Genomic DNA, 25,136 nt, shown 5'->3' on the forward strand with positions numbered 1-25,136 from the left:
CTCTCTTAGGGCCTGCAGAAAGGAATACAACCCTGACAACACCCTGATTTTAGCCCAGTGAGACCCACATCAGACTCAGACCTCCAGAACTGTGAAATAAAAAAAAAAAAATTAAGCCACTAAGTTTGTGGTAATTTGTTACCCCAACAATAGAAAACCAATGTCGATGGTAAAGTAGTGCACAGATATTACCAAAAGGTATAGAAATGGGACACAGGGTTTGGGAAGCACTATATGCTGCAAGATGCTGAGGGATCCACGTGTGTCTAGAGTTATATGTAATTACCTGTGGAAAGCAGGGTTACCTTGGAGGTGGACAGAATTAGGAGCGGCACTCTTTGACTGAAAGCGTCTAGTAATCCAACTACATTATAGCAAACTGAAGTTAACTAGAGTATGAGGCACCTTCTTTCTCTGGCCCTGGGCTACATTAAGAGAACACCCACCCCATTAATTCCAAAGTCTTTGTGTTACATTCAAAATTGCACTTGGTTACCTACTAATATAAGTTCAAGCATGCAGTACGAATGTTCCTTCAATAGCAGAAGACAACATGAAGATAGCAATAAAAAATAAACAGTAAAAGTTATTAGTTGACATTCAGGAAAAAGGGCACTAGAGTACTGGCAAATCTGCTTCAGAATTCTAGGAAAAACCCAGTAAACCAAGATCCATGTAGCATCTAAATTTTAGGGACAATACCTCATTCTCTATTTTTTGATTAGCAATAAAACCTGAGAAGCCAAACCATTCTCCTCTTTATAAAAGTCCACGTACTAAGGTGAGGAACTGTGTAGACCTGCCATTTTGCCTTCAGTAGTTACCTGATCTAAGAATATGTTTTTGTGTATAGCAGTCATGTGTGCTATTACAAAATACTGAGGAGAGGAGAAGGAAGTGACACTCACAGGGGGAAAACGTTGATTCTTGAGAAAGAACAGAAAAAAAGTTGAGACTAATTTACTAATGTTGTTGTTTGGGGGAAAAAACTATTTCTCTTTGTGTATATACATAAACACACACACACACACACACACACACACACACACATATATATATCTGACATAATATTTTCCAATGACATCTCCCAACCCACATTTTCTTATGCTAGGTGATCTTGCCATTTTGCCATTAAGAGATGGAGTCTTGTGACAACAGCAGCATGGCAGAATGACACAATGTCTCCCCTTCGTTATACACCCAGTAGAACATCCACAACTCGACAGAGGTGCTTCTACCAAACATACGAGGATGCCAACGAACTCCACATACCCGTACATCTAAAGGTGGGTGGACTGGAACAGACAGAGGAGGTGGGGCCAGGGGAATAGTGGAGCTGGTACCCACAACCCCGGCTCTCCAGAGAATGCAGCAATAGCAGGGCAGGTGGTGTGTTCAACTCTAGCCTCCAGGCTGCAGTTACGTGTGCACCTGTGGCCACAGGTAACTGGGCAGCAGTGGCAGTGGGGCCTGGGACACTGACCATCCAGCCACTGAGGTACGCATGATGCCAGAGCCTTTCCTCCAATCCCACAGCAGCAGAGCCTATGAAGCTTAAAACACTGAACACAGCAGAGGCTCCCATGCATCCTGGCTCTCATCTCTCCAGGCCTCCAGCCTCCCTCTCTCCCAGCAGCAGCAGAACCCAACACTCAGGAGATCCTACACATGGCAGAAGAGCCCACCATCCTGGTGCCCCAGGCAGAAACTCCAGTGATACTGGCAATACCAAGGCACCACTGACTCTAGAGGCACAAGAAGCCATAACAAGGCCTCAGGGTGACACCTCTGACAGAGGAAGTGAAGGGTATAAATTGGCAACACTCAATTCTAGCCAGAGGCAGCTCAAGCAAGAGAAACCAAAACCTTGTGCTATATAGTGCCACCTACTAGAAAACAGACTTTATTTTCTTGGGCTCCAAAATCACTGCAGATGGTGACTGAAGCCATGAAATTAAAAGACGTTTGCTCCTTGGAAGAAAAGCTATGACCAACCTAGAGAGCATATTAAAAAGCAGAGACATTACTTTGCCAACAAAGGTCCATATAGTCAAAGCTATGGTTTTTTCCAGTAGTCATGTATGGATGTGAGAGTTGGACCATAAAAAAAGCTGAGTGCCAAAGAATTGATGCCTTAAACTATAGTGTTGAAGAAGACTCTTCAGAGTCCCTTACACTGTGAAGAGATCAGACCAGTCAATCCTAAATGAAATCAGTCCTGAATATTCATTGGATGGACTGATGCTAAAACTCCAATACTTTGACCACCTTATGTGAAGAACTGACTCATTGGAAGACCCTGATGCTGGGAAAGATTGAAGGCAGGAGGAGAAGGGGATGACAGAGGATGAGATGGTTGGATGGCATCACTGACTTGATGGACATGAGTTTGAGCAAGCTTTGAGAGATGGTGAAGGACAGTGAAGCCTGGCATGTTGCAGTCCATGGGGTCACAGAGAGTCGGACGTGGCCAAGTGACTGAACTGATGCTAGAGGAAATCTTGCCCTAAAAATTGAGGGGCTCTTTTTGCATACGTGTGTGTGTGTGCTAAGTCACTTCAGTCATGTCCAACTCTTTGCAACCCTATGGACTGTGGCCCACCAGGCTCCTCTGTCCATGGGATTCTCCAGGCAAGAATACTGGAGTGGTTTGCCATTTCGTCTTCCAGGGGATCTTCCCAAGTCCATGGGGTTGCAAAGAGTCAGACAGGACTGAGGGATGAACAACAACAGCAGCAACGGGAAAGCAGAATAAAAGCCTTTAATTTCTAATGAATCATTAGAATCAAGTAGAAGGGTATTTGTTACTTGAAATGCATCAGTAGATGAACAACTTACCAAACACTATAAATACCCACAGTAACACTTCCACAGAAAGAAAATGATAGTTTTCCAGAAACCAAACTTAAAATCATGGAATACTGCAATCTAACTGATTGTTGTTTTTCGTTGCTAAGTCATGGCCAACTCTTTTGTGATGCCATGGACTGTAGCCCAACAGGCTCCTTTCTGCATGGGATTTCCTAAGTAAGAATACTGGAGAGTGTTACTATTTCCTTCTCCAGAGGATCTTCACAATCCAGGGATTAAACCTGTCTCCTGCATTGGAAGGTGGATTCTTTAATAATGAACCATCAATCTAATTGATAAAGAATTCAAAATAGCTGTCACAAAGAAACTCAACGAGGTACAAGAAAACTCAGAAACCCAGTTCAATCGGCTTAGCAATAAAATTAATGAACAGAATAATTTAATAAGGATATTGAAACTCTAAAAAAGAACTAAACATAAATTTGGCAGCTGAAAAACCCAGTATATAAAATGAAGAATGCATTAGTAATCACTGGAAACAGAGCAGATCATATGGAAGAGCATCTGTTTGTCACTTCCACTGTATACTCACAAGGGATTTGATTTAGGTCATACCTGAATGGCCAACTGGTTTTCTGTATTTCTTCAATTTAAGCCTAAGTTTTGCAATAAGGAGTTCATGATCTGAGCCACAGTCAGCTCTTTGTCTTGTTTTTGCTAACTGTATAGAGCTTCTCCATCTTTGGCTGCAAAGAATATAATTAATCTGATTTTGGTGTTGACCATCTGATGATGTCTATGTGTAGAGTCACCTCTTGTGTTGTTGAAAGAGGGTGTTTGCTATGACCAGTGTGTTCTCTTGGCAAAACTCTGTTAGCCTTTTCCCTGCTTCATTTTGTAGTCCAAGGCCAAACTTGCCTGTTATTCCAGGTAACTGTTGCTTTCCTACTTTTACATTCCAATCCCCCCATGATGAAAAGGACACCTTCTTTGGTGTTAGCTCTAGAAGGTCCTGTAGGTCTTCATAGAACTCATCAATTTAAGCTTTCTTCGGCATTATTGCTTGGGGCATAGACTTCTGTTAGAGTGAGCTTGAATGGTAATCAGCCGACATCATTCTGTCCTTTTTGAGACTGCACTCAAGTACTGCATTTCAGACTCTTCTGTTGACTATGAGGGCTACTACATTTCTTCTAAGGGATTCTTGCCCACAGTAGTAGACATAATGGTCATCTGAATTAAATTTGCCCATTTCCATTCATTTTAGTTCACTGATTCCTAAGATGTCAATGTTCACTCTTGCCATCTCCTGTTTGACCACTTACAATTTACCCTGATTCATGGACCTGACATTCCAGATTCCTATGCAATATTGTTCTTTACAATCACTCAGTGAATCGGCACATGAATTAATCCTTTCCATTTCCTTTTCTGCTGGAATTTGTCCAAAGAAGAAACCCGCTGGTCTGCCTGACTGGTGACTTCCTAACATTTTATCAGTCCAGGCTCTCTAATGTTTCTGCTGCCAATAAAGTGCGTTTTGTACCTTTCCTTAACTCATAGGTGAAACACACCAAAACTGATCAGTGATTGCTTTGCAAATTTCCCAAAGCTGGGGACTGTATTTCAGTCCACCTCATCCTGACCAGCGTCAGACTGAATGTTTCCATTGCTAGCACCTTTTTCTTCACAGAACTTACATTCCCGCTGTAACCTTGCACCTATCAGGAGGCTGGTCCCCAGCACTGGGTGTGATTCTGTGCCCTGCAATGCACCACAGAGCCAAGCTGAGCAGAAGGGCTGGAATCTGAATTTAAATCTCACGTCCATTAGTTGTGGGTGTCCCTGGTGGCTCAGTGGTAAAGAATCCACCTATCAACGCAGGAGATGGGTTTGATCCTTGGATTGGGAAGACCCCCTGGAGAAGGAAATGGCAACCCACTCCAATATTTTTGCCTGGAGAATCCCGTAGACAGAGGAGCCTGACGGGCTACAGTCCATGGGGTCCCAAGGAATAGGACAAGACTGAGCAACTACACAACAACAATCCATTAGTTGATGAGATCAAGATGAACTTAAATGAGCCTATTCCCTACAAGAATGTCAGTGAAAGTCATGGGGAGTCAGGGTGTATAACCTTTTAATTAATCTGATTTTTATTTTCTACAGATAGGAATTAAGCTCAGGTTAATTCTCATTTCTTGGGAAACAAATTGTAATTTAACTCAGCACCAAGGATGCCCTCCAGTCATGTTATTATAGTTCCTTGTGCTAGGGATCACAGACCCAGCTAGAGCAGCTAAGCCTGCTCTCAGATGTTGGAGGCAGGTAGCAGAATTTGCCCAGCAAGCCTTTAGTCAGTTACTCTCCTTAACTGACTTGTCAAGTGCCAGAAAGTAGTTTCCAAAAGAGATGAACTGTTCTCCACTGGTATTCTTTTTCCACTCCCCTCCCCTGTGCCTCGTTGTCTACCTGACACAGCAGCACAGAAGCTTTGGTGCAGATCTAGTCCTGAGTAGTGGCAGGTGGCCTCAGAATGGCAGTGTGAAATGTAATCAAAGAAATCAGCTCCATCTGGGGGAGGGGGCCACTTTTCATGACAGTTGAGAGAATAAATAGTCACAGGACTTTGATTTCACTAGGTATGGATTGGGATATGAAATGAAATAAATGGCCAGCTAGGTGCTAAAAATTTAAACAGCCCAAAGCTATTTCATCAGCTATGGGCAGTTCAAAACCAAACCCTTTAGCTTTTTTCCAAGTTCTCATTTCTCATGAACAGAGGAGAGAAATGGGCCTTGGGATTTGGGAGTGGAGCCAGACGCATTGGATATTAAGAGGTAGGGATGCTCCTTTTCTACCCAATACAATTTTCAGCAAGAGACCCCCCCGCCCCCCCCCATACACAAAAGGGTACAGTGTCACAAGACCACGAGACATGTCCGTGAAATGAAGTCCATTCCCTCCTTGAGGTCTGTGATATGACATAGATCTGAGATAATCCTTAGAGATCTAGTTATTTAATGTTCAGGAAGATAATGAAATGAAGCCCCAGGAGGGTAAGGCTAATCCTGGGATCACAGACTGGACTCCCTGCACACCTGGTGCTTACAGACGTCACCCACAGATATGTTCTCCCTCACCCAGGCTTTGTACTCAGGGGACAAACATTAATGTGTGCTAACATTAATGTCACCCCACTCCAGCACTCTTGCCTGGAAAATCCCATGGATGGAGGAGCCTGGTGGGCTGCAGTCCATGGGGTCTCGAAGAGTTGGACACGACTGAGCGCTTTCACTTTCACTTTTCACTTTCCTGCATTGGCGAAGGAAATGGCAACCCACTCCAGTGTTCTTGCCTGGAGAATCCCAGGGACGGAGGAGCCTGATTGGCTGCCGTCTATGGGGTCGCACAGAGTCGGACACGACTGAAGCGACAGTAGCAGCAACAGCAGCAGCAACATTAATGTGTCCCTGGTTTGTCTGTTTGTGTTGAGTCAGATAATATTGTACATATGGCGGCTCCCCTTCTCCTTGTTCACACACATCCATCTGTTCATTAGATAAGCATTCTTAGTAGGTATTCACCTTGCATTGTTACAAATGCCAAAAACTGTTTTAAACATTTGTTACAAATGTTACAAACTCTCAGAGGCTTGTTTCCTCACCTACACTCATAGAGACATGCAGAGTTTATCACCCTTGGGAAAAAATAATGGTTCCCACTCACCCTTAAAACTGAAAGTAAACAGAAGGACTGTCTTAACTGGTGGTCAGAGTAACTGGATTTCAGTCCAGAATCTTCCACTAACCAGCTGTGTGACCTTGGGCATGTCGCCTTTCTACTCTGGCCTTATCTATCCTTTTCATAAAAGGAGGATCTCAGTCAAACATGGGTGATCTGAAGCTTTTTTCCCAGTTTTACATTCTCTAACTCTCTGTGTGGCCTAGTTGCTTCAGTCGTGTCCAACTCTTTGGGACCCACCAGGCTCCTCTGTCCATGGGATTCTCCAGGCAAGAATACTGGAGTGGGTTGCCATGCCCTCTTCCAGGGGATCTTCCTGACCTAGGGACAGAACCCGAGTCTCCCACATTGCAAGCAGATTCTTTACTGTCTGAGCCACCAGGGAACCAAGTCCCTGCTGACCTCTATAGGTCACCTAAAAAAGTCTCACTGGTCAAGTGCAGTTTGAGGTGAAAATAGGTGAGGCTTTCTCTGACTCATCTGTGCAAACAGCACACGTGAGGGGCTGTTTCCCAAGCTAGATGGTTCATGTGTGCCTACTAGTATGCCAGCCTCTTAAAGGCAGGGATCATATCTTTTCATCTCTGTGTTTTTCGAGCCTTCTAATGATTCCCCAAAAGGTATACTGGATGGTTGTAGAATGAGTGAAAACCAGACATTCATAAACAACTGATGATTGCACGATATCTGGTAGTAAAAGCACGAGCATTAAAGATTCACAGATAGCAAGACACAACACCAATTACCATTCAACCTGAATTTTCATGGCACTTTTTATCCCCATTTTTATTAAGCTACCCATCACTCAGTTCAGTTCAGTTCAGTCGCTCAGTCGTGTCCGACTCTTTGCGACCCCATGAATCGCAGCACGCTAGGCCTCCCTGTCCATCACCAACTCCCAGAGTTGACCAAAACTCATGTGCATCGAGTCAGTGATGCCATCAGCCATCTCATCCTCTGTGGTCCCCTTCTCCTCCTGCCCCCAATCCCTCCCAGCACCAGGGTCTTTTCCAATGAGTCAGCTCTTCGCTTGCAGAGAAGGCAATGGCACCCACTCCAGTACTCTTGCCTGGCAAATCCCATGGACGGAGGAGCCTGGTAGGCTGCAGTCCATGGGGTCACTGAGGGTCGGACATGACTGAGCGACTTCACTTTCACTTTTCACTTTCATGCATTGGAGAAGGAAATGGCAACCCACTCCAGTGTTCTTGCCTGGAGAATCCCAGGGATGGGGGAGCCTGGTGGGCTGCCATCTCTGGGGTCGCACAGAGTTGGACATGACTGAAGTGACTTAGCAGCAATAGCAGCAGCAGCTCTTCTCTTGAGGTGGCCAAAGTATTGGAGTTTCAGCCTCAGCATCAGTCCTTCCAATAAACACCCAGGACTGGTCTCCTTTAGGATGGACTGGTTGGAACTCCTTGCAGTCCTTCCAATAAACACCCAGGACTGGTCTCCTTTAGGATGGACTGGTTGGAACTCCTTGCAGTCGAAGGGACTCTCAAGAGTCTTCTCCAGCACCACAGTTCAAAAGCATCAATTCTTCGGCGCTCAGCTCTCTTCGCAGTCCAACTCACATCCATACATGACCACTGGAAAAACCATAGCCTTTACTAGACGGACCTTTGTTGGCAAAGTAATATCTCTGCTTTTTAATATGCTATCTAGGTTGGACATAACTTTCCTTCCAAGGAGTAAGCGTCTTTTAATTTCATGGCTGCAGTCACCATCTGCAGTGATTTTGGAGCCCCCCAAAATAAAGTCTGACACTGTTTCCCCATCTATTTCCCATGAAGTGATGGGACCAGATTCCATGATCTTAGTTTTCTAAATGTTGAGCTTTAAACCAACTTTTTCACTCTCCTCTTTCACTTTCATCAAGAGGCTTTTTAATTCCTCTTCACCTTCTTCCATAAGGGTGGTGTCATCTGCATATTTGAGGTTATTGATATTTCTCCTGGCAATCTTGATTCCAGCATGTGCTTCTTCCAGCCCAGCGTTTCTCACGATGCACTCTGCATATAAGTTAAATAAACAGGGTGACAATACCCATCACTGCAACCATGTAATTAAAAGACACTTGCTCCTTGGAAGAAAAGCTATGACAAACCTAGGCAGTGGATTAAAAAGCAGAGACATTACTCTGTTGACAAAAGTCCATATAGTCAAAGCAATGGTTTTTCCAGTAATGTACAGATGTGAGAGTTGGACTATAAAAAAGGCTGCGTGCCAAATGTTCTTTGCCAAATGCTTTCAAACTGCAGTGTTAGAGAAGACTCTTGAGAGTCCCTTGGACAGCAAGGAGATCAAACCAGCCAATCCTAAAGGAAATCAGTCCTGAATATTCATTGGAAGGACTGATGCTGAAGCAGAAACTCCCAATACTTTGGCCAACCTGATATAAAGAACTGACTCACTGGAAAAAGACCCTGATGCTGGGAAAGATTGAAGGCAGGAGGAGAAGGGGATGATAGAGGAGGAGATGGTTGGATGGCATCACCGACCCAATGGACATGACTTTGAGCAAGCTCCAGGAGATGGTGAAAGACAGGGAAGCCTGGCGTGCTGCAGTTCATGGGGTTGCAAAATCGGGATATGACTGATCAAGTGAACAACTCCGCAGATTACTGCAGAGGTTAGAGTACTGACTTCAAAGTAGGTTTTTTAAACCTAATTTTATTGAGCTGATTTTATGTGCCAGAAAGTGTTCTAAGAGCCAGAACACGGGAGATAAATACAGGTTCCACATCCTTTGACAATTAGTACAAACATGACTGGGCTTCCCAGGTGGCTCAGACGGTAAAGAATCCGCCTGCAACGTAGGAGACCTGGGTTCATCCCTGGGTTGGGAAGATCCCCTAAAGGAGGGCATGGTAACCCACTCCAGTATTCTTGCATGGAGAATCCCCATGGACAGAGGAACCTGGCTGGCTACAGTCCATGGCGTCCAAAGAGTCGGACACGACTGAGCCTGAGCGACAAAGCACGCACACACAACCAGTCTCAAGTCCCAAGGGGACACCAGCTTGCCGGAACTAAATGGCTCGCACTCGAATTTCCGGGGGGAAGCTTGAGTGTGTTACTACGGATCTATTGCTTTTGCCTGCCGGAGATCGATCTTAGAAAGACCCAGCACTGGGAGGCTAAGGAAAAGAGGTGAGTCAGGGACGTCTTCGTAGTGGAGCTACTGAGATTCGGGAGGCCACGCTGGGCTTGTTTGGCGTCCAAACGACTCGGACAGTTCAGTCATGTTCGGCTACGCGGTGAGGCGCGCCCTGCGCAAGAGTAAGACCCTTCGCTACGGAGTTCCCATGTTGGTGAGCGCAGTGGAGGGTAAAGTGTGTGTTAGAGGCGGGTGGGGATGAGGGATTCCGAAAGGGTGGGACCTCAAGATTGGCTGGGACGTCAGTGAGGTGAACCTGTAATGTATGAGGGGAGGAACCGCAACCTGCGCTAGAATGTGGCCGGCCTTTCAGTTCAGTCGCTCAGTCGTGTCCGACTCTTTGCGACCCCATGAATCGCAGCACGCCAGGCCTCTCTGTCCATCACCAACTCCTGGAGTTCACTGAGACGTCCATCGAGTCAGTGATGCCATCCAGCCATCTCATCCTCTGTCGTCCCCTTCTCCTGCCTTCAATATTTCCCAGCATCAGGGTAGTTTCCTAGTCACTCCCCGCGCTGGTAGTTCGACCTCAGGTCCTTGTCTGACCTTTGGTAGTTAACCTGGATGTGCTTCTGAACCAGATTTTAACCCGAACCAGGCTTTAGCTAGAGCCTGGATGATTACTAAACTCCCATTCCCCGGCCCCAACCTCCCGTCTGCCACGCTACAGCTTGAAGATAACTCTGGTCATCGAAACTAGTTATATTCACTTAATTTAACTACAGTTTTGGGCATCCTCAGGTTTCAGTTTACTAGTTTGTGAATTGGCTTAATTCTTCCAGGGTTGTTATGAGTTAAAAAAAAAAAAATCCTTGTGAGTTAAATGTAGCACAGTGTAGCAGCCCTGCAAAGATAGTCGCTGCATTATGGTTGGTATTTTTAAAGCACATTGCAAGTAGTTTTGGCATTTCTTTGTATCCACTCCTACATGGAGTTCTCAGAAGATCCTGTTCGTCTTGAAGATTCAAGTTAATGCTTAATACTTAACACCAACCGGAGTTGGAATCCAGTGAAACCACACTCTTTCTTTTCTGTTTGACCTTGGCAAGGTATTTTGTTTCAACAAGCCTTGATGTCATAGTAAATGAAATAATATAAATAAAGCAGGTGAACAGTTTTTAAATAGTTTATTACTTTGATAAGAATTTGGTACAGGAAAAGTTACCAGATTTTGCATTTAACCAGGACTATAAAGCAAAGTAGTGACCTTAGAAAAGTAATGTGTTTTTTAGTTCATCTTTGATGAATGTGGATTCTTTTTAATCTTTAAAAATTCCTTTTTATCTTTTTAAAAGTTTAAAGAAAATCATTTATGAGACAATGCAGAATTATATTTGTGTAGCCAACAGGGACTGTGTAAAAACTATCCTCCCTGTGGATTCCCCTGCCACAAAATAGAGGTCCATTCAGAAACATGTGATTGTCAGTGCAAGTTGAGGTCACCTGCATGTCCCACTGGAAGATAGTTTAGTTTTGTTTGTTATCTTTCAAAATCATCAACGCTAAGCTCTTAAAACCACTAGTATTAAAGTACCTTCTAGGAACTCCCTCATTTGTTTTATTTCTTAGACAAGACTACCACAGTAGACTTCTTCCTAAGTGTATTTCTCTACACTGGTCTCTGTGTCTATACTGGATCTGTGCTACACTGGACCTAGGTCTATACTGTTTCAAAATGTGGGTCCTCCGTTAACTATATGGACCTTTGTCCACAAAGTGGTCTCTCTGCTTTTTAGTACACTGTCTAGGTTTGTCATAGCTTGTCTCCCAAGGAGCAAGCATTTTTTAATTTCATGGCTGCAGTTACCATCCATAGTAATTTTTAGAGCCCAAGAAAAAGTCTGTCACTGTTTCCATTGTTTCCCCATCTATTTGCCATGAAAGGATGGGACCAGATGCCATGATCTTTGATTTTTGAACGTTGTGTTTTGAGCCAGCTTATTAACTCTCCTTTTTCACCTTCATCAAGAGGCTCTTTAGTTCTCCTTCGCTTTCTGCTATAAGGGTGGTGTCAACTGCATATCTGAGGTTATTGATATTGGAATAACCTTGATGGAAAAGTCTCATTGGAATATCTTAATTCCAGCTTGTGCTTCTTCCAGCCTGGCATTTTGCATGATGTACTCTGCATATAAGTTGAATAAGCAGGGTGACAAGATACAGTCTTGACGTACTCATTTCCCAATTTGGAACCAGTCTGTTCCATGTCCAGTTCTAACTGTTGCTTCTTGATCTGCATACAGATTCCTCAGGGGGCAGGTAAGGTGGTCTGGTATTCCCAGCTCTTGAAGAATTTTCCACAGTTTGTTGTGATCCACACAAAGGGTCCTAGACAAGTAACTAATTCTGTAGAGGAAAATATTTAACTCAGTTCTCTAAAACCCAGCAGTACTAGAAAGAGCTCAAATGATGCATGGTCTTCATCATGTATCAGTTGGATATTCCATATTTACTATATTACTATGCCATAATTATTATAGCATACTACTATACTTAAAGTTGAAATTATTTTCTCTCTTTGTTGTCGTCGTTCATTTGCTCAGTCGTGTCTGACTCTTTGTGACCCCATGGACTGCAGAGTGCCAGGCTTCCCTGTCCTTCTCCATCTCTTGGAGCTTGCTCAAATTCATGTCAGTTGAGTTGCTGATGCCATCCAACTATCTTATCTTCTGTCTCTCCCTTTTTCTGCCTTCAGTCTTTCCCAGCAGCAGGGTCTTTTCCAGAGTCGGGTCTTCACATTGAGTGGCCACAGTATTGGAGATTCAGCTTCAGCATCAGTCCTTCCAATGAATATTTCAGGGTTGATTTCTTTTAGGACTGACTGGTTTGGTCTCCTTGCTGTCGAAGGGACTCTCAGGAGTCTTCTCTAGCACCACAGTTTGAAAACATTAATTCTTTAATGCTCAGCCTTCTTTATGGTCCAACTCTCACATCCATACATGACTGCTGGAAAAACCATAGTTTTGACTAGGTGGACCTTTGTCAGCAAAGTGATTTCTTTGCTTCTTAATATGTTATCTGGGTTTGTCATTGCTTTTCTCCCGAGGAGCAAGCATCTTTTAATTTCATAACTCCAGTGTCCACAGTGATTTTGGAGCCCAAGAAAATAAAGTCTGTCACTGTTTCCATTTTCTCCCCATCTATTTGCCATGCAGTGATGGGACCGGATGCCATTATCTTAGTTTTTTTAATGTTGAATTTTAAGCCAGCTGTTTTATTCTTTTTTTCTTTTTTTTTAATCTCTTACATAAATGTTAGTGCTTGCTTCACAAGAACAACAAACAGAAGAGGACTTAGAGTCCCAGGTATAGGCTAACAGTACTCTCCTTCCCTTCTTCCCCGAACCACTTGGAAAAGAGAATATATTTGTTGTTTCAATTTGTGCACTGCCCATTTAGTCCCCAGAATTTACCTTTCTAATCTGACTAGTCATTACTGGTTTCTGCATACTAAAATGCAGACCATTTAATGTCTGAAGATGGTTTTAGTATATTCATTGTTTGGAAACTATCATCACAGTCTAATTTTAAAACATTTTCATCACCCTAAAGGAATCACCAAACTCACTTGTAGCCGCTTCCTGTTCTCCTCTACTGTTCCGTCTTAGGTAACCACTAATCATCTCTATATAGATGTAATAGAATAATACAATTTGTGGTCTTTTGTGAGTGACTTTGTTCACTTAGCATAATGTTTTGAAGGTTTATTCATCTAACATGTATCAAAGTGTCATACCCTTTTAGTGACTAGATAGTATTCGATCAGTTGGAATATTTATTGTCCATTGATAAGCATTAGTTGGGTTTTTTTTTTCATTTCTTGGCTATTATGAATAACGGTGCTATGAACATTCATGTACAGATTTTTGTATAGATGTGTTTTCATTTCTCTTGGATAAATGCCTACTAGTAGAATTGCTGCATCATATGATAGCTCCATGTTTAACATTTTGAGGAACTATCAACCTGTTTCTCAAAAAGTGCATCATTTTACATTCCCCCCAGCAGCATATGAGGCTTCTGATTTTTCCACGTTCTTATCAACAGTTGTCATTGTCCACTCTTTAAAAATAAACCCTTACAAGGAGATGTGAAGTGGTTTTGATTTTCATTTCTCTCCTGGTAGCTCAGCTGGTAAAGAATCTGCCTGCAATGCAGGAGACCCTGGTTTGATTCCTGGATTGGGAAGATCCCCTGAAGAAGGGATGGGCTACCCTCTCCAATATTCTTGGGCTTCCCTGGTGGCTCAGACAGTAAAGAATCCACCTGCAATGTGGGAGACCTGGGTTCGATCCCTGGTTTGGGAAGATCCCCTGGAGGAGGGCATGGGAACCCACTCCAGTATTCTTGCCTGGAGAATCCTCATGGACAGAGGAGCCTGGCAGGCTATAATCCATGGGGTCACAAAGAGTCAGACACAACTGAGCAACAAAGCACAGCACAATGACTAATGATCCTTTCTTACAATTGATTATTGGTTATCTGTATATCTTCTTTGAGGAACTGTCCAAGTTTTTTGCCCATTTTTAAGAGAATGTGTTTTTCTTTATATTGGGCAGAGGTTTCCTTAAACACCTGGATTCAGTAAGTTTCCCAGTCTTTGTCAAGGGGCTCTGTGTGCTAGATTGGGCATTCCTTCAATACTCAGGCAGGTTACAACTCTGCCTTAAAGTTTTACTTATTTGCTCAGAGCCTCAAAGTTAGCCATTGTTGAGTGTGTAGGATCTTCTCAGAAATCTCCTGTACTTACACACAGCTATTGTCACGTGGACCATTCTGTTCATATGTATGTGTAACCTAAAGTAGGATCTGGCTGCTTGCAGCTCAAAAGCCAACAAAAAAAGTAGTTAGTGGAAAGGAAAGGTTGCTTTATTTTGGATGCCAGCAACATGGGTGAACTATTTCAGGTCCTAAAAGATGATACTGTTATAGTGCTGCATTCTGTATGCCAGCAAATATGGAAAACTCAGCAGTGGCCACAGGACTGGAAAAGGTCAGTTTTCATTCCAGTCCCAAAGAAAGGCAATGCCAAAGAATGTTCAAACTGTCGCACCATTGCACTCATCTCACAGGCTAGCTAAGTAATGCTCAAAATTCTGTAAGTGAGGCTTCAACAGTACGTGAACCGAGAACTAACAGGTGTTCAAGCTGGATTTAGAAAAGGCAGAGGAACCAGAGATCAAATTGCCAACATTTGTAGGATCATTGAAAAAGCAGGAGGGTTCCAGAAAAGCATTTATTTCTGCTTTATTGACTACACCAAAGCCTTTGACTATGTGGATCACAACAAACTGTGGAAAATTCTTCAAGAGGTGGGAGTACCAGATCACCTTACCTGCCCCCTGAGAAATCTGTATGGAGGTCAAGAAGGAACAGTCAGAACCAGACATGGAACAGCAGAGTGGTTCCAAATTGGTAAAGGAGTGCATCGACGCTATATATTGTCACCCTGCTTATTTAACTTATATGCAGAGTACATTGTGTGAAATGCTGAGTTGGATGAAGCACAGGCTGGAATCAAGATTACCATTTAGTTGGTGTGCTTTTACTTTCTCGTATACTAAGTGTATAGTCTTTCCTTAGTTCATAGGTCTTTTATAAGAATTAACTGATACAGTGATTGTGATGTGGTATATAAACCATAGGATCAAGTACAGGTATAAATTAGTGATTTTGGTATTTTCTGATATGCTAAAATGTTTCCCAGTGATAGTATATACTACATTTGCTCTGAAAAGATGAATGGTAACTCACCAGGAAGAATAATCTATAGGATTTTGTATAATCTGCCACCCTTGGCATTTAGATAAGTAATATATAGATATGCTGAATTCTGCCCTTCTATTTTAATTGTTTCTCTGTTTTGTTTCAGTTGCTGATTGTTGGAGGTTCTTTTGGTCTTCGTGAGTTTTCTCAAATTCGTTATGATGCTGTGAAGATTAAAGTAAGAACTCTCTTTGGAGTTTGACATGTATATATGTATATTTTGGTTTATGAGACATGGATACTTAAAATACTAAGCTGTCTGAATTTTATCTCGCTTTTTTAAAAAAATGTTTATTTATTTATTTGACTGCACCGAGTCTTAGTTGCAGTATGTGGGATCTATTTCCCTGAGCAGGGATTGAACCCAGGGCCCCTGCATTGGGAGTGTGGAGTCTTAGCCACTGGACCACCAGAGATGTCCTTATCTTGCTTTTTAAGTCTGATGAATGATCTTTGGGCTCTTTTATAAAACATTTCTTTAAAAATTATATATATATATATTTAAACTTTTTATGTATTTATTAATTTTGATTGTGCTGTGTGTTTGTTGCTGTGCAAGGACTTTCACTAGCTGCAGTGAGCAGGCGCTGCTCTCAGTTGTGGTGCACGGCTTCTGTTGAGCACAGGTTCTAGAGCATGTGTGGCACATGGCCTTAGTTGCTCCACAGCATGTGGAATCTTCCTGGACCAGGGATTGAACCTGTGTCCTCTGCTTTGACAGGCAGATTCTTAACCACTGGACCACCAGGGAAGTCCTATACAATTTTTAAAGATTACTTTCCATTTAGAGTTATTACAGAATATTAGCTATGTTCCCCATGATGTGCAGTATATCCTCGAGCTTGTCGTACACCCAGTAGTTTATACTTTCCATCACTTTACCCCTGTATTGCCTGTCGCCTCCCCCTACTGGTAACCACTAGTTTCTTTCTGTATTTGTGAGTCTGCATCTTTTTTGTTGGGCTTTCCTGGTGGCTTAGATGGTAAAGCATCTGCCTGCAATGCGGGAGACCCAGGTTCGATCCCCGGGTGGGGAAGATCCCCTGGAGAAGGAAATGGCAACCCACTCCAGTACTCTTGCCTGAAAAATTCCATGGACGGAGGAGCCTGGTGGGCTACAGTCCATGGGGTCGCAAAGAGTCGGACACAACTGAGCGACTTCACTTTCTTTCACTTTTCCTTTTCGTTATATTTACTAGTTTGTTGTATTTTTTTAGATTCCACGAATGCATGGTATTTGTATGAATATGTGGAGAAAGAGATGTAGATAATGGATTTACAGGGGTCTTTTTTATAGTTTGCTTTTATCATAGGACTAGTTTGTTTGCTGTATTTGTGAGTCTGCTTCTTTTTTGTTACATTTACTAGTTTGTGTAATTACTACCAAATTCAGGTCTGTTGTTACAGAAGAATTCTGGTTAATTCATTCAAAAGTATGTAGCTTTTGTTTGTGGCACACATCTGATACTTGTTTTTTCCCCAAGTACAGTTAACTCTGAAACAACAGAGGTTTAGACTGTGCTGCTCCACTGGTACCGTGGACTTTTTTTCAGTAAATACTACAGTACTTTACAATCTGCAGCTGGCTGAATCCATGCATGTGGAACCCACAGATATGGCGGGCCAAGTGTATATTTATTGAGGAAAATCCTTATATAAGTGGACTCTCAACAAACTTGTGTTGTTCAAGAGTCAGCTGTATTTCATTAGCAGACCTCAGTAATGTTGGTGGGAAAGTAGAGTATTGAAAGCTTATTCAGTTTTTTCAGTTAATCTTATGGTTTAAGAGAAATACCAACTCAAGCTAGTGTTAAAGACAGTAAGTATTAGAATAAATGTTAAATTAAAAAGGAATACATGGTTTCTGTGAGGGAATAGACCAGTTATCAACTGAGTTTTAAAGTTTCTGTTAGCATCCCAATTATTTTATTAAGGACTTTTTGCCCTTTTGCTCTAAGATGAAAGTTATAGTAATCTGACTTTTGGAAATGGGATGTCATATACATATTTGAAAAATAATTGCAAATTTGTCATGAGTTTATCATGTCTTAGATCCTACAGATAAAGATTCAAGAAACTGGTTCTTACAAAGCTTATAGCATAATCAAGGCTGTGCTGTGCTATACTTAGTCACCCAGTCATGTCTGACTCTTTGCGACCCCATGGACTGCAGCCCACCAGGCTCCTCTGTCCATGGGGATTCTCTCAGCAAGAATACTGGAGTGGGTAGGCTATCCTTTCTCTAGGGGAACTTTTGACCCAGGGATCAAACTGGGGTCTTCTGCATTGCAGGCAGATTCTTTACCAGCTGAGCTATCCAGAAAGCCCCATAATCAAGGTTGGGAGACTTCTAATATAAAAATGTATCCAAACATACAACATAACAATGCCTAGTGAAATGCTAGATTAGAATTTTACATAATACATTGCTAGAACTTCAAGGAGAAATATATAGTTTAGATTTGGGAAACGGATACCAGAGGTCTGCTAGAGGTATCAACCTTTGAATTAAGGCTTTAAAAATGATGAGAGTTAAATGATAGCTAAATGATGAAAATGATTAGTATTATATAACATAGAGGGGCAGTTGGGCATATGGTCAGATTTTCAGTTTAGAACTCTCTGGCAAGAGTACAGGATGGATGGAGATTAGGGGAGCAAGATAGGAGGGAAGAGAGTGTTTCAGCTGGAGATAGAGAGACCTCTTAAGATACTTTGGCAGTAATATAGATGAACAATACTGGAATCTGAAGTAAAACATTGGCAGTGACAATAGAAATGAATGGATTCTAAAAGAATTTGTAGCAGCAAGTTGATAGTGATATATGCAATATTAAAATCTAAATAAATATGGGAAGACTTTGGTTTTAAGGACTAGGTAAATTTTCACAGCAAGGGAGAATGAGGGAGATTGCAATAACAGAAGAGGTCTAGAGGATGGGGTCAGAGTAAAGAGAACAAAGTTGAGAGAAATGAGGTTGATTGAAGTTGAGAGGATGAGATTGGTTGAGGTCTATGGAAGGAGGCTGAGAGGACAAAGTTTAGCTGAGCAGGATCAGAGGACAAGACCTACTGAGAGTGAGAGGTCCAGGTTGGTTGATACTGAGAAGTCAGACTCTGGTGAAGTCAAGTCTCAGTGTTTAGGTAAGGCTGAGTTCAAACAAGTTTGAGAGGGTAGGGTGGACTAACTTTTAGAGGAACTGAGAAGATTGGTTGAGGTTGACAGGAATTACAAGGGTTGAGAGGCTGAGATTAAGGGAGAGTTAAGAGGGAAAATTCTTAAAGAGATGGGAATACCAGACCACCTTACCTGCCTCCTGAAAAACCTGTGTGCAGCTCAAGAAGCATCAGTTAGAACTGACATGAAACAATGGACTGGTTCAAAATTGGGAAAGGAGTACATCAAAACTGTATGTTGTCACCCTGCTTATTTAACTTAAATGCAGAGTATATCATGTGAAATCCTAGGCTGGATTCCAGCACAAGCTGGAATCAAGATTGCCGGGAGAAATATCGATAACCTCGGATATGCAGGTGATACCACCCTAATAGCAGAAAGTGAAGGGGAACTAAAGACCTTGGTGAAGGTGAAAGAGCAAAGTGAAAAAACTGGCTTAAAACTCAACATTCAAAAAACTAAGATCATGGCATCTGGTCCCGTCACTTCATGGCAAATAGATGGGGAAAAAATGGAAGCAGTGGCAGATTTTATTTTTTTGGGCTCCAAAATCACCGCAGATGGTGACTGCAGCAATGAAACTAAAAGATGCTTGCTCCTTGGAAGAAAAACTGTGACAAACCTGGATAGCATATTAAAAAGTAGAGACATTACTTTGCCAACAAAGGTCCATATAGTCAAAGCTGTGGTTCATCCAGTAGTCATGTACAGATGTGAGAGTTGGATCATAAAAAAGGCTGAGCTGTTAAGAATAGATGATTTTAAACTGTGGTGCTGGGGAGGACTCTTGAGAGTCCCTTGGACAGAAAGAAGATCAAACCAGTCAGTCATAAAGGAAATTAACTTTGAATATTCATAGAAGGACTGATGCCGAAAACGAAGCTCCAGTAGTTTGGCCACCTTATACAAAGAGCTGACTCACTGGAAAAGACCCTGATGGTGGGAAAGACTGAGGGCAGGAGGAGAAGGGGGCAACAGTGGATGAGGTGGTTGGATGGCATCACTGAATCAATGGACATCAGTTTGAGCAAACTCCAGGAGATAGTGAAGGACAAGGAAACCTGGCGTGCTGTAGTCCATGGGGTTGCAAAGAGTCAGACATGACTTGGTGACTGAACAACAGCAACTGGAGGCAGAAGGCCAAGCTTCAAAGCCAAGTTGTGCCTCTTTGACAAGTCATTCAGACTCCCTGTGTTCCATTATCCTTGCTTTGTTCAAATAATAATACTTATGTCATACACTTTTTTGTGGGTTATAGGAAATAATAAATGTCAAAATACGTGGCATACAGCAGGTGCTTGGTAAATTTTTGGCTGCCATTAGTTGTAGTAGTGGTCATAGTACTACTGAGATATTAGTTGTCATACAATTTGATAGATTGTGGAGATTCTCCAACAGTTTTGTAATCTGCCATGCCATCTGAGCCATGCTTATATTAACTTTTTAAATTGCAGATGGAATCTAACAGACTTAAGTAACTTATGGCTGCTTTTATTTTTCTACAGATTGATCCTGAGTTAGAAAAAAAGCTGAAAATGAATAAAGTATCATTGGAATCAGAATATGAGGTATAGTATGCTAATGTAGCAATATTCCTAGTCTGTGAATGGTTCTATCTGCCTTAAGGTAAATTCAAATTATTACCAGTCCAGAAAAAAAATTACCTTAAATATACGTTATTGGAACAACTATGTGGTTGTTTGAGAAGACAGTAAACATGGATCTGTTTTTCATATACTATGAGTAAATTCTGGATGGATCAAGAATTTAAAAATAAAAAAACCCAAAAGGCTAAAAGTACTAGGAGTAAAAAATGAAATTTCTTTTTTGTGTTCTTGAGTCAGAAAAGCCTATTTAAATGTGATGAGAAATAGAGATGTTTTAAAAGTAAATATTCAAAGATACCACCTAAAAAAAATTTGTGTAATATAAAGTCAGTAGTTAGATAAGAAATCCTAAAAATATTGTTTATCCTTATCATGATGAATTGATTAAATATAAAGAGCAAATCAGTATACAATTTCAACAACTCAGTTGGCAGTGAAAACATGAGCAAAACGTGTAATGAGTTCAGAGACAAGGAAATAAATAGCATTTTTAAAACATATAAAGAGATGTTCAACTTATAATAGAAATGTTAATTCACATTATAATGAAGTGTCATTTTTCCAGCTATCTGATTAACAAAATCAAGGAGTTAATAGCATGTTTAATTATAGGATGTTGGGAAGGAGGACATTCTCCATCTCTTATCATATTTTCCCTTTTCTTTTTATGTGTGGTTCTTTTTTATTGAAATGTAGGCATTGTGAATAGTAAATATTGAAGAGACTTGTGAAGAGTGATTGATTCTCATTTTAGCAGTTCAGTTATTGGCTGGTCATTTGGAGCTTGATTTTACAATCTGTAAGGGAGGATCTGTGGAAAGGCTTTGAGGTTTCCTAAATCCCCTGAACTTTGTGGGACTCCTTCTCTGAATTGTTTTCCCGAGAGGATCTTGTCAGAGCTAAAGACTAGACCACTGTGTTGTTTGCTATTTTTGTTTTAGTTTAGTTTGAAACTGGACCGCTTTTGCGTAAAGTAATTCAGTCAGCCTTGCATCCCATCTAACAGTTATTCTTAAATTCTTTAGAGCACATATGTCTTACATTATCTGAGTGAAGGCCATTGTTCTCTCTTAAAACCTTTTTTTAACTTTGGAGCATTTCATAACTATACTTGAAGATAATTTACTCTGTTCTTGAATTAGTAGAAATTTGTTCACCTCTGTAGATTTAAACTCTTGGTAAAGCTCTAAGAGAAATTTAGAGAATCATTATTCACTATTTCCCCATTATTTTCTCTTAAACAGTATATGAGCTATGAAGGGTTTGTCTGGAAGTAGATGTTCCTTATAGTTCTTTTAGAAACCATAGAATATGAGAGCTGAAGAAATCATGCAGACCATTTGGTCTTGTCTTTTCATTATTACTTATGAGAAAATTAGTGCCCAGATAACTCAAATCACTTGCACAGGGTTATATAGCTTATTGGTAAAAGAGTAATGTTTAATATCCAAATGTCAAGGTCAATTTATATCATTTCCTCTGTCACTGGATGTAAGCTGTCCTGTGTTCTCTGTGTTTCTTTTTCTATCTTGTTCAGTTAATTATTCCAGAATAACCAAAGCACATATATGAAAGTTACTGTCAGAGTGGTGTGAGAGGATAAAGAAGTATTTATGTTCTTCCCTTTTTTCCTATTTTCATTCCTGTGCTTCAGAGGTACAGCTAACTAAAGATACAGTGATCCAAACTCTACGTGAAACTAGTCTTTATTGCCCCAGAAGGGCTTTGCTCACAGCCTCTATAGGGAATTGCTTTTCATTCTTCAGGCCAGACTCATTTCTCAGGTGCGGAACAAATCATTGTGCTATCTCTTCCTTCTAGCAGACTCTATACAGTCTCCACCTTTGGTCTCTTCCTTTCATTTACTGCCAGCACCTGTGCTAATCATTACTCTGCTGGATCAGTGTTGAGGTGAAATTTCGTTTTCTCAGATTCTTCTCTTTATGCTCTCAGAAATAAAACATGTAAATTATTCAAGAAATACAAGTCAGAATGACTTGGAACAAAGAGGAACCACCTCACATAGATCAGAATGGCGATCATTAAAAAAAATCTACAGATAAATGCTGAATCCGGTTTAGAGAAAAGATAACCCTCTCGCACTGTTGGTGGGATTGTAAATTGGTGCAGCTACTATGGAAAACAATATGGAGGTTCCTCAAAAAACTAAAAAAAGAGTTGCCATATGATCCAGCAATCCCACTCCTGAACATATATCTGGAGAAAACTATAATTCAGAAAAATATATGTACCCCTATGTTCATAGTTGCACTATTCACAATAGGCAAGACATGGAAGTAACTTAAATGACTGTTGACAAATGAATGGGTAAAGACAATGTGGTGCATATGTACAATGAAAATAAAAAAAGAATGACACCATTTGCTGCAGCATGGATGGATCTGGAGATCATCATACTACGGGAAGTAAGTCAGAAAGAGAAAGACAGATGCCATATGATACCACTTATATGTGGAAGCTAACATAAGACACAAATGAACATATCGACAAAACAGAAACAGACTCTGATATAGAGAACAGACTTTTGGCTTGCCCAGGTAGAGGCAGGTGGGGGAGGGAAGGATTGAGAGTTTGAGATTAGCAGATACAAAGTATTATATACAGAATGTGTAAACAAGAAGATCCTGCTGTATGTATAGCACAGGAATGTATATTCCATATTCTGTGATAATCCATAATCCATCATGGAAAAGAATATGAAAAAGAATGTATGTGTGTGTATGTATACGTATATATGTATAACTGCAGAACTTTTGCCATAGCAAAAATTAACACAATATTGTAAATCAACTGTAATTCAACAAAATAAATTTTTTAAAAAACATGTAGACTCTGTTCCTTTTTTAATAGTTTTATTCTGATGAGGGGAAAGATAGGCAGTAATGTCAATAGCAAGAAAAGTAAGCTTGACATGCAGTTGATTTGTTTACTAGAATTATAAGTGGGGGCCTATTGAATTCTTTCTACTGATTTATTCAGTTAGGTCCTAGCCAAACTCACAGGGCTCCTATACTAATGTTTATGCTCTAATTTTTGTGGCTCTGTAGAAAATAAAGGATTCCACCTTTGATGACTGGAAAAATATTCGAGGACCCAGGCCTTGGGAAGATCCTGATCTCCTCCAAGGACGAAATCCAGAAATCCTTAAGACTAATAAGACAACTTGACCATGTTGATTCTGTTTTTACTTTTTAAATTTTAAATAAAAATGTTATCAACTGGAATTCCAACCATATACTCCTATCCAATGGAGAGAAAACTCCAGACCTGCAGAAGCCTAGATATGAGTAATTTGATGACAAGTACTCTTGATAAAAAGTCAAGTACAGGTTTGTATAAGGTCCAACTCTTCCATTTGCAAATGAAAGTAACAATGTTGACCATATATATTTTTTACTGCTCAATAAACATGTGAATACTGCTACTTAAAAGAGTGTCCTTTATTCTACTCCCAACGTGCATGCATGCTAAGTCGCTTCAGTCATGTCTGACTCTTTGCAAGCCTATAGACCATAGCCCACCAGGGTCCTCTGCCCATGGGATTATCCAGGCAAGAACACTGGAGTGGGTTGCCATTCCCTCCTCCAGAGGATCTTCTCAACTCAGGGATCGAACCCACATCTCTTATGTCTCTGCATTGGCAGGCAGGTTCTTTACCACTAGTGCCATCTGGGAAGACTACCGCCCCACGCCCCCCGCCCCCCCCCCCGGATTTCTTTTCCACCAGCAAGTAGGATTCCTACTTGACAATAGTTGGTCTAGATCTAAATTTTAACGGTAATGTCAAACAGAATTTTATATCAGACCTGTGTGGAAAATGGTCAGTCTGGTGAGATTCTTGGTTTTAATTTTAATACCTCACATGACATGCTTATCAGTCTCCGAGGAATCACCTGATGATTGTATTGATACCATTAAAATGTGTTAAGAAACATATTGTCCCCAGTTAAAGGAAAAATAATGAGGTCTTAACTTCCAGCCTAATATACAAAAAAAATTGGAAAACTGAAAATTTATATTCTTTGATCTGTGAGAACGGAGGTACAGGATAAAACCATCATCTGAAAACTTGAGACACAGACAAATATAGAGAATCTCCTCCAGTTTTCCTGGATGAGAAACTACCTGGAAACCCCTGCTGGGCCCAGCATCAGATAAAAATACCTAAAGGGAAATTGATTGACTACTCGAGACTGAGCATGGACTAACCTGAGAGTTAAAAACTCCTGGAAATCAGGACAGGAACAAACTTTGACTTCCAGAAGCCCCACCAGCTTCTCACAGTGAATGTTGGAGAAAAATCTTGTTCTTCTAACAAGGGGAAGGAAAGTAACCATTTTGAAATATGCCCCCCAAATTCTCTTAACAAAATCCTGGTCTCAAAGGGAACTAACTCTTTTGGTAGAGCCTAATTACACTGGATTTTCCCAGAGCATAACCAACTGGCATAAGGGAAATACCCAACTCTAGCCCCTACCAGCCTTTCTCACTTAAATGGGGGGAGGGGAGCAGGGAGTAAGACTGAGAAGCAGTTGTGAAGGTTACATACCAGGATCCCATGATTGGTAATAGATTAAGACCTAATCAAAAGACTAGACTGTTGCCATCACTTTCCACATTACTGCCACATCACCAGAGGCCTACTCAATGGACTTTCTTTTACCCAGTCCAACTGGATATCATGACCAACTTTAAACAGCAACAACAAAAACTACACAGCATACTAAATGACAAAAGGCACAGTTCTAAAAGACAAACCAAGCATGAGATTCATATACATATATGGCAAGGATTGGAGAATTTAAAATGACTATGGTTCGTATGTTTAGAGTGCTAATGAAAAAAGTATA

The 25,136-nt window shown here is 41.2% G+C and overlaps 1 protein-coding gene across 2 annotated transcripts in view; it reads left to right on the forward strand.

The window, feature by feature from the left end:
• COX16 (cytochrome c oxidase assembly factor COX16) overlaps window positions 1-23,717 on the forward strand; it is a 40,387-nt gene extending 16,670 nt beyond the window's left edge. Inside the window, exons 2-5 of one of the 2 annotated variants that reach the window (XM_070797783.1) lie at window positions 1,112-1,286; window positions 15,587-15,658; window positions 20,164-20,226; window positions 23,334-23,717. In XM_070797783.1, coding sequence (XP_070653884.1) covers window positions 1,179-1,286; window positions 15,587-15,658; window positions 20,164-20,226; window positions 23,334-23,453 — 363 coding nt within the window. In that variant the 5' untranslated portion in view covers window positions 1,112-1,178 and the 3' untranslated portion in view covers window positions 23,454-23,717. Of the gene's footprint in view, window positions 1-1,111; window positions 1,287-9,651; window positions 9,870-15,586; window positions 15,659-20,163; window positions 20,227-23,333 lie in introns of those variants that run through there. The other variant, XM_019969146.2, reaches the window with a different exon arrangement.
• Window positions 23,718-25,136: the final 1,419 nt, after the last annotated feature.

The sequence above is a fragment of the Bos indicus genome, chromosome 10 (genome assembly GCF_029378745.1).
Source record: "Bos indicus isolate NIAB-ARS_2022 breed Sahiwal x Tharparkar chromosome 10, NIAB-ARS_B.indTharparkar_mat_pri_1.0, whole genome shotgun sequence".
Taxonomy (NCBI): domain Eukaryota; kingdom Metazoa; phylum Chordata; class Mammalia; order Artiodactyla; family Bovidae; genus Bos; species Bos indicus.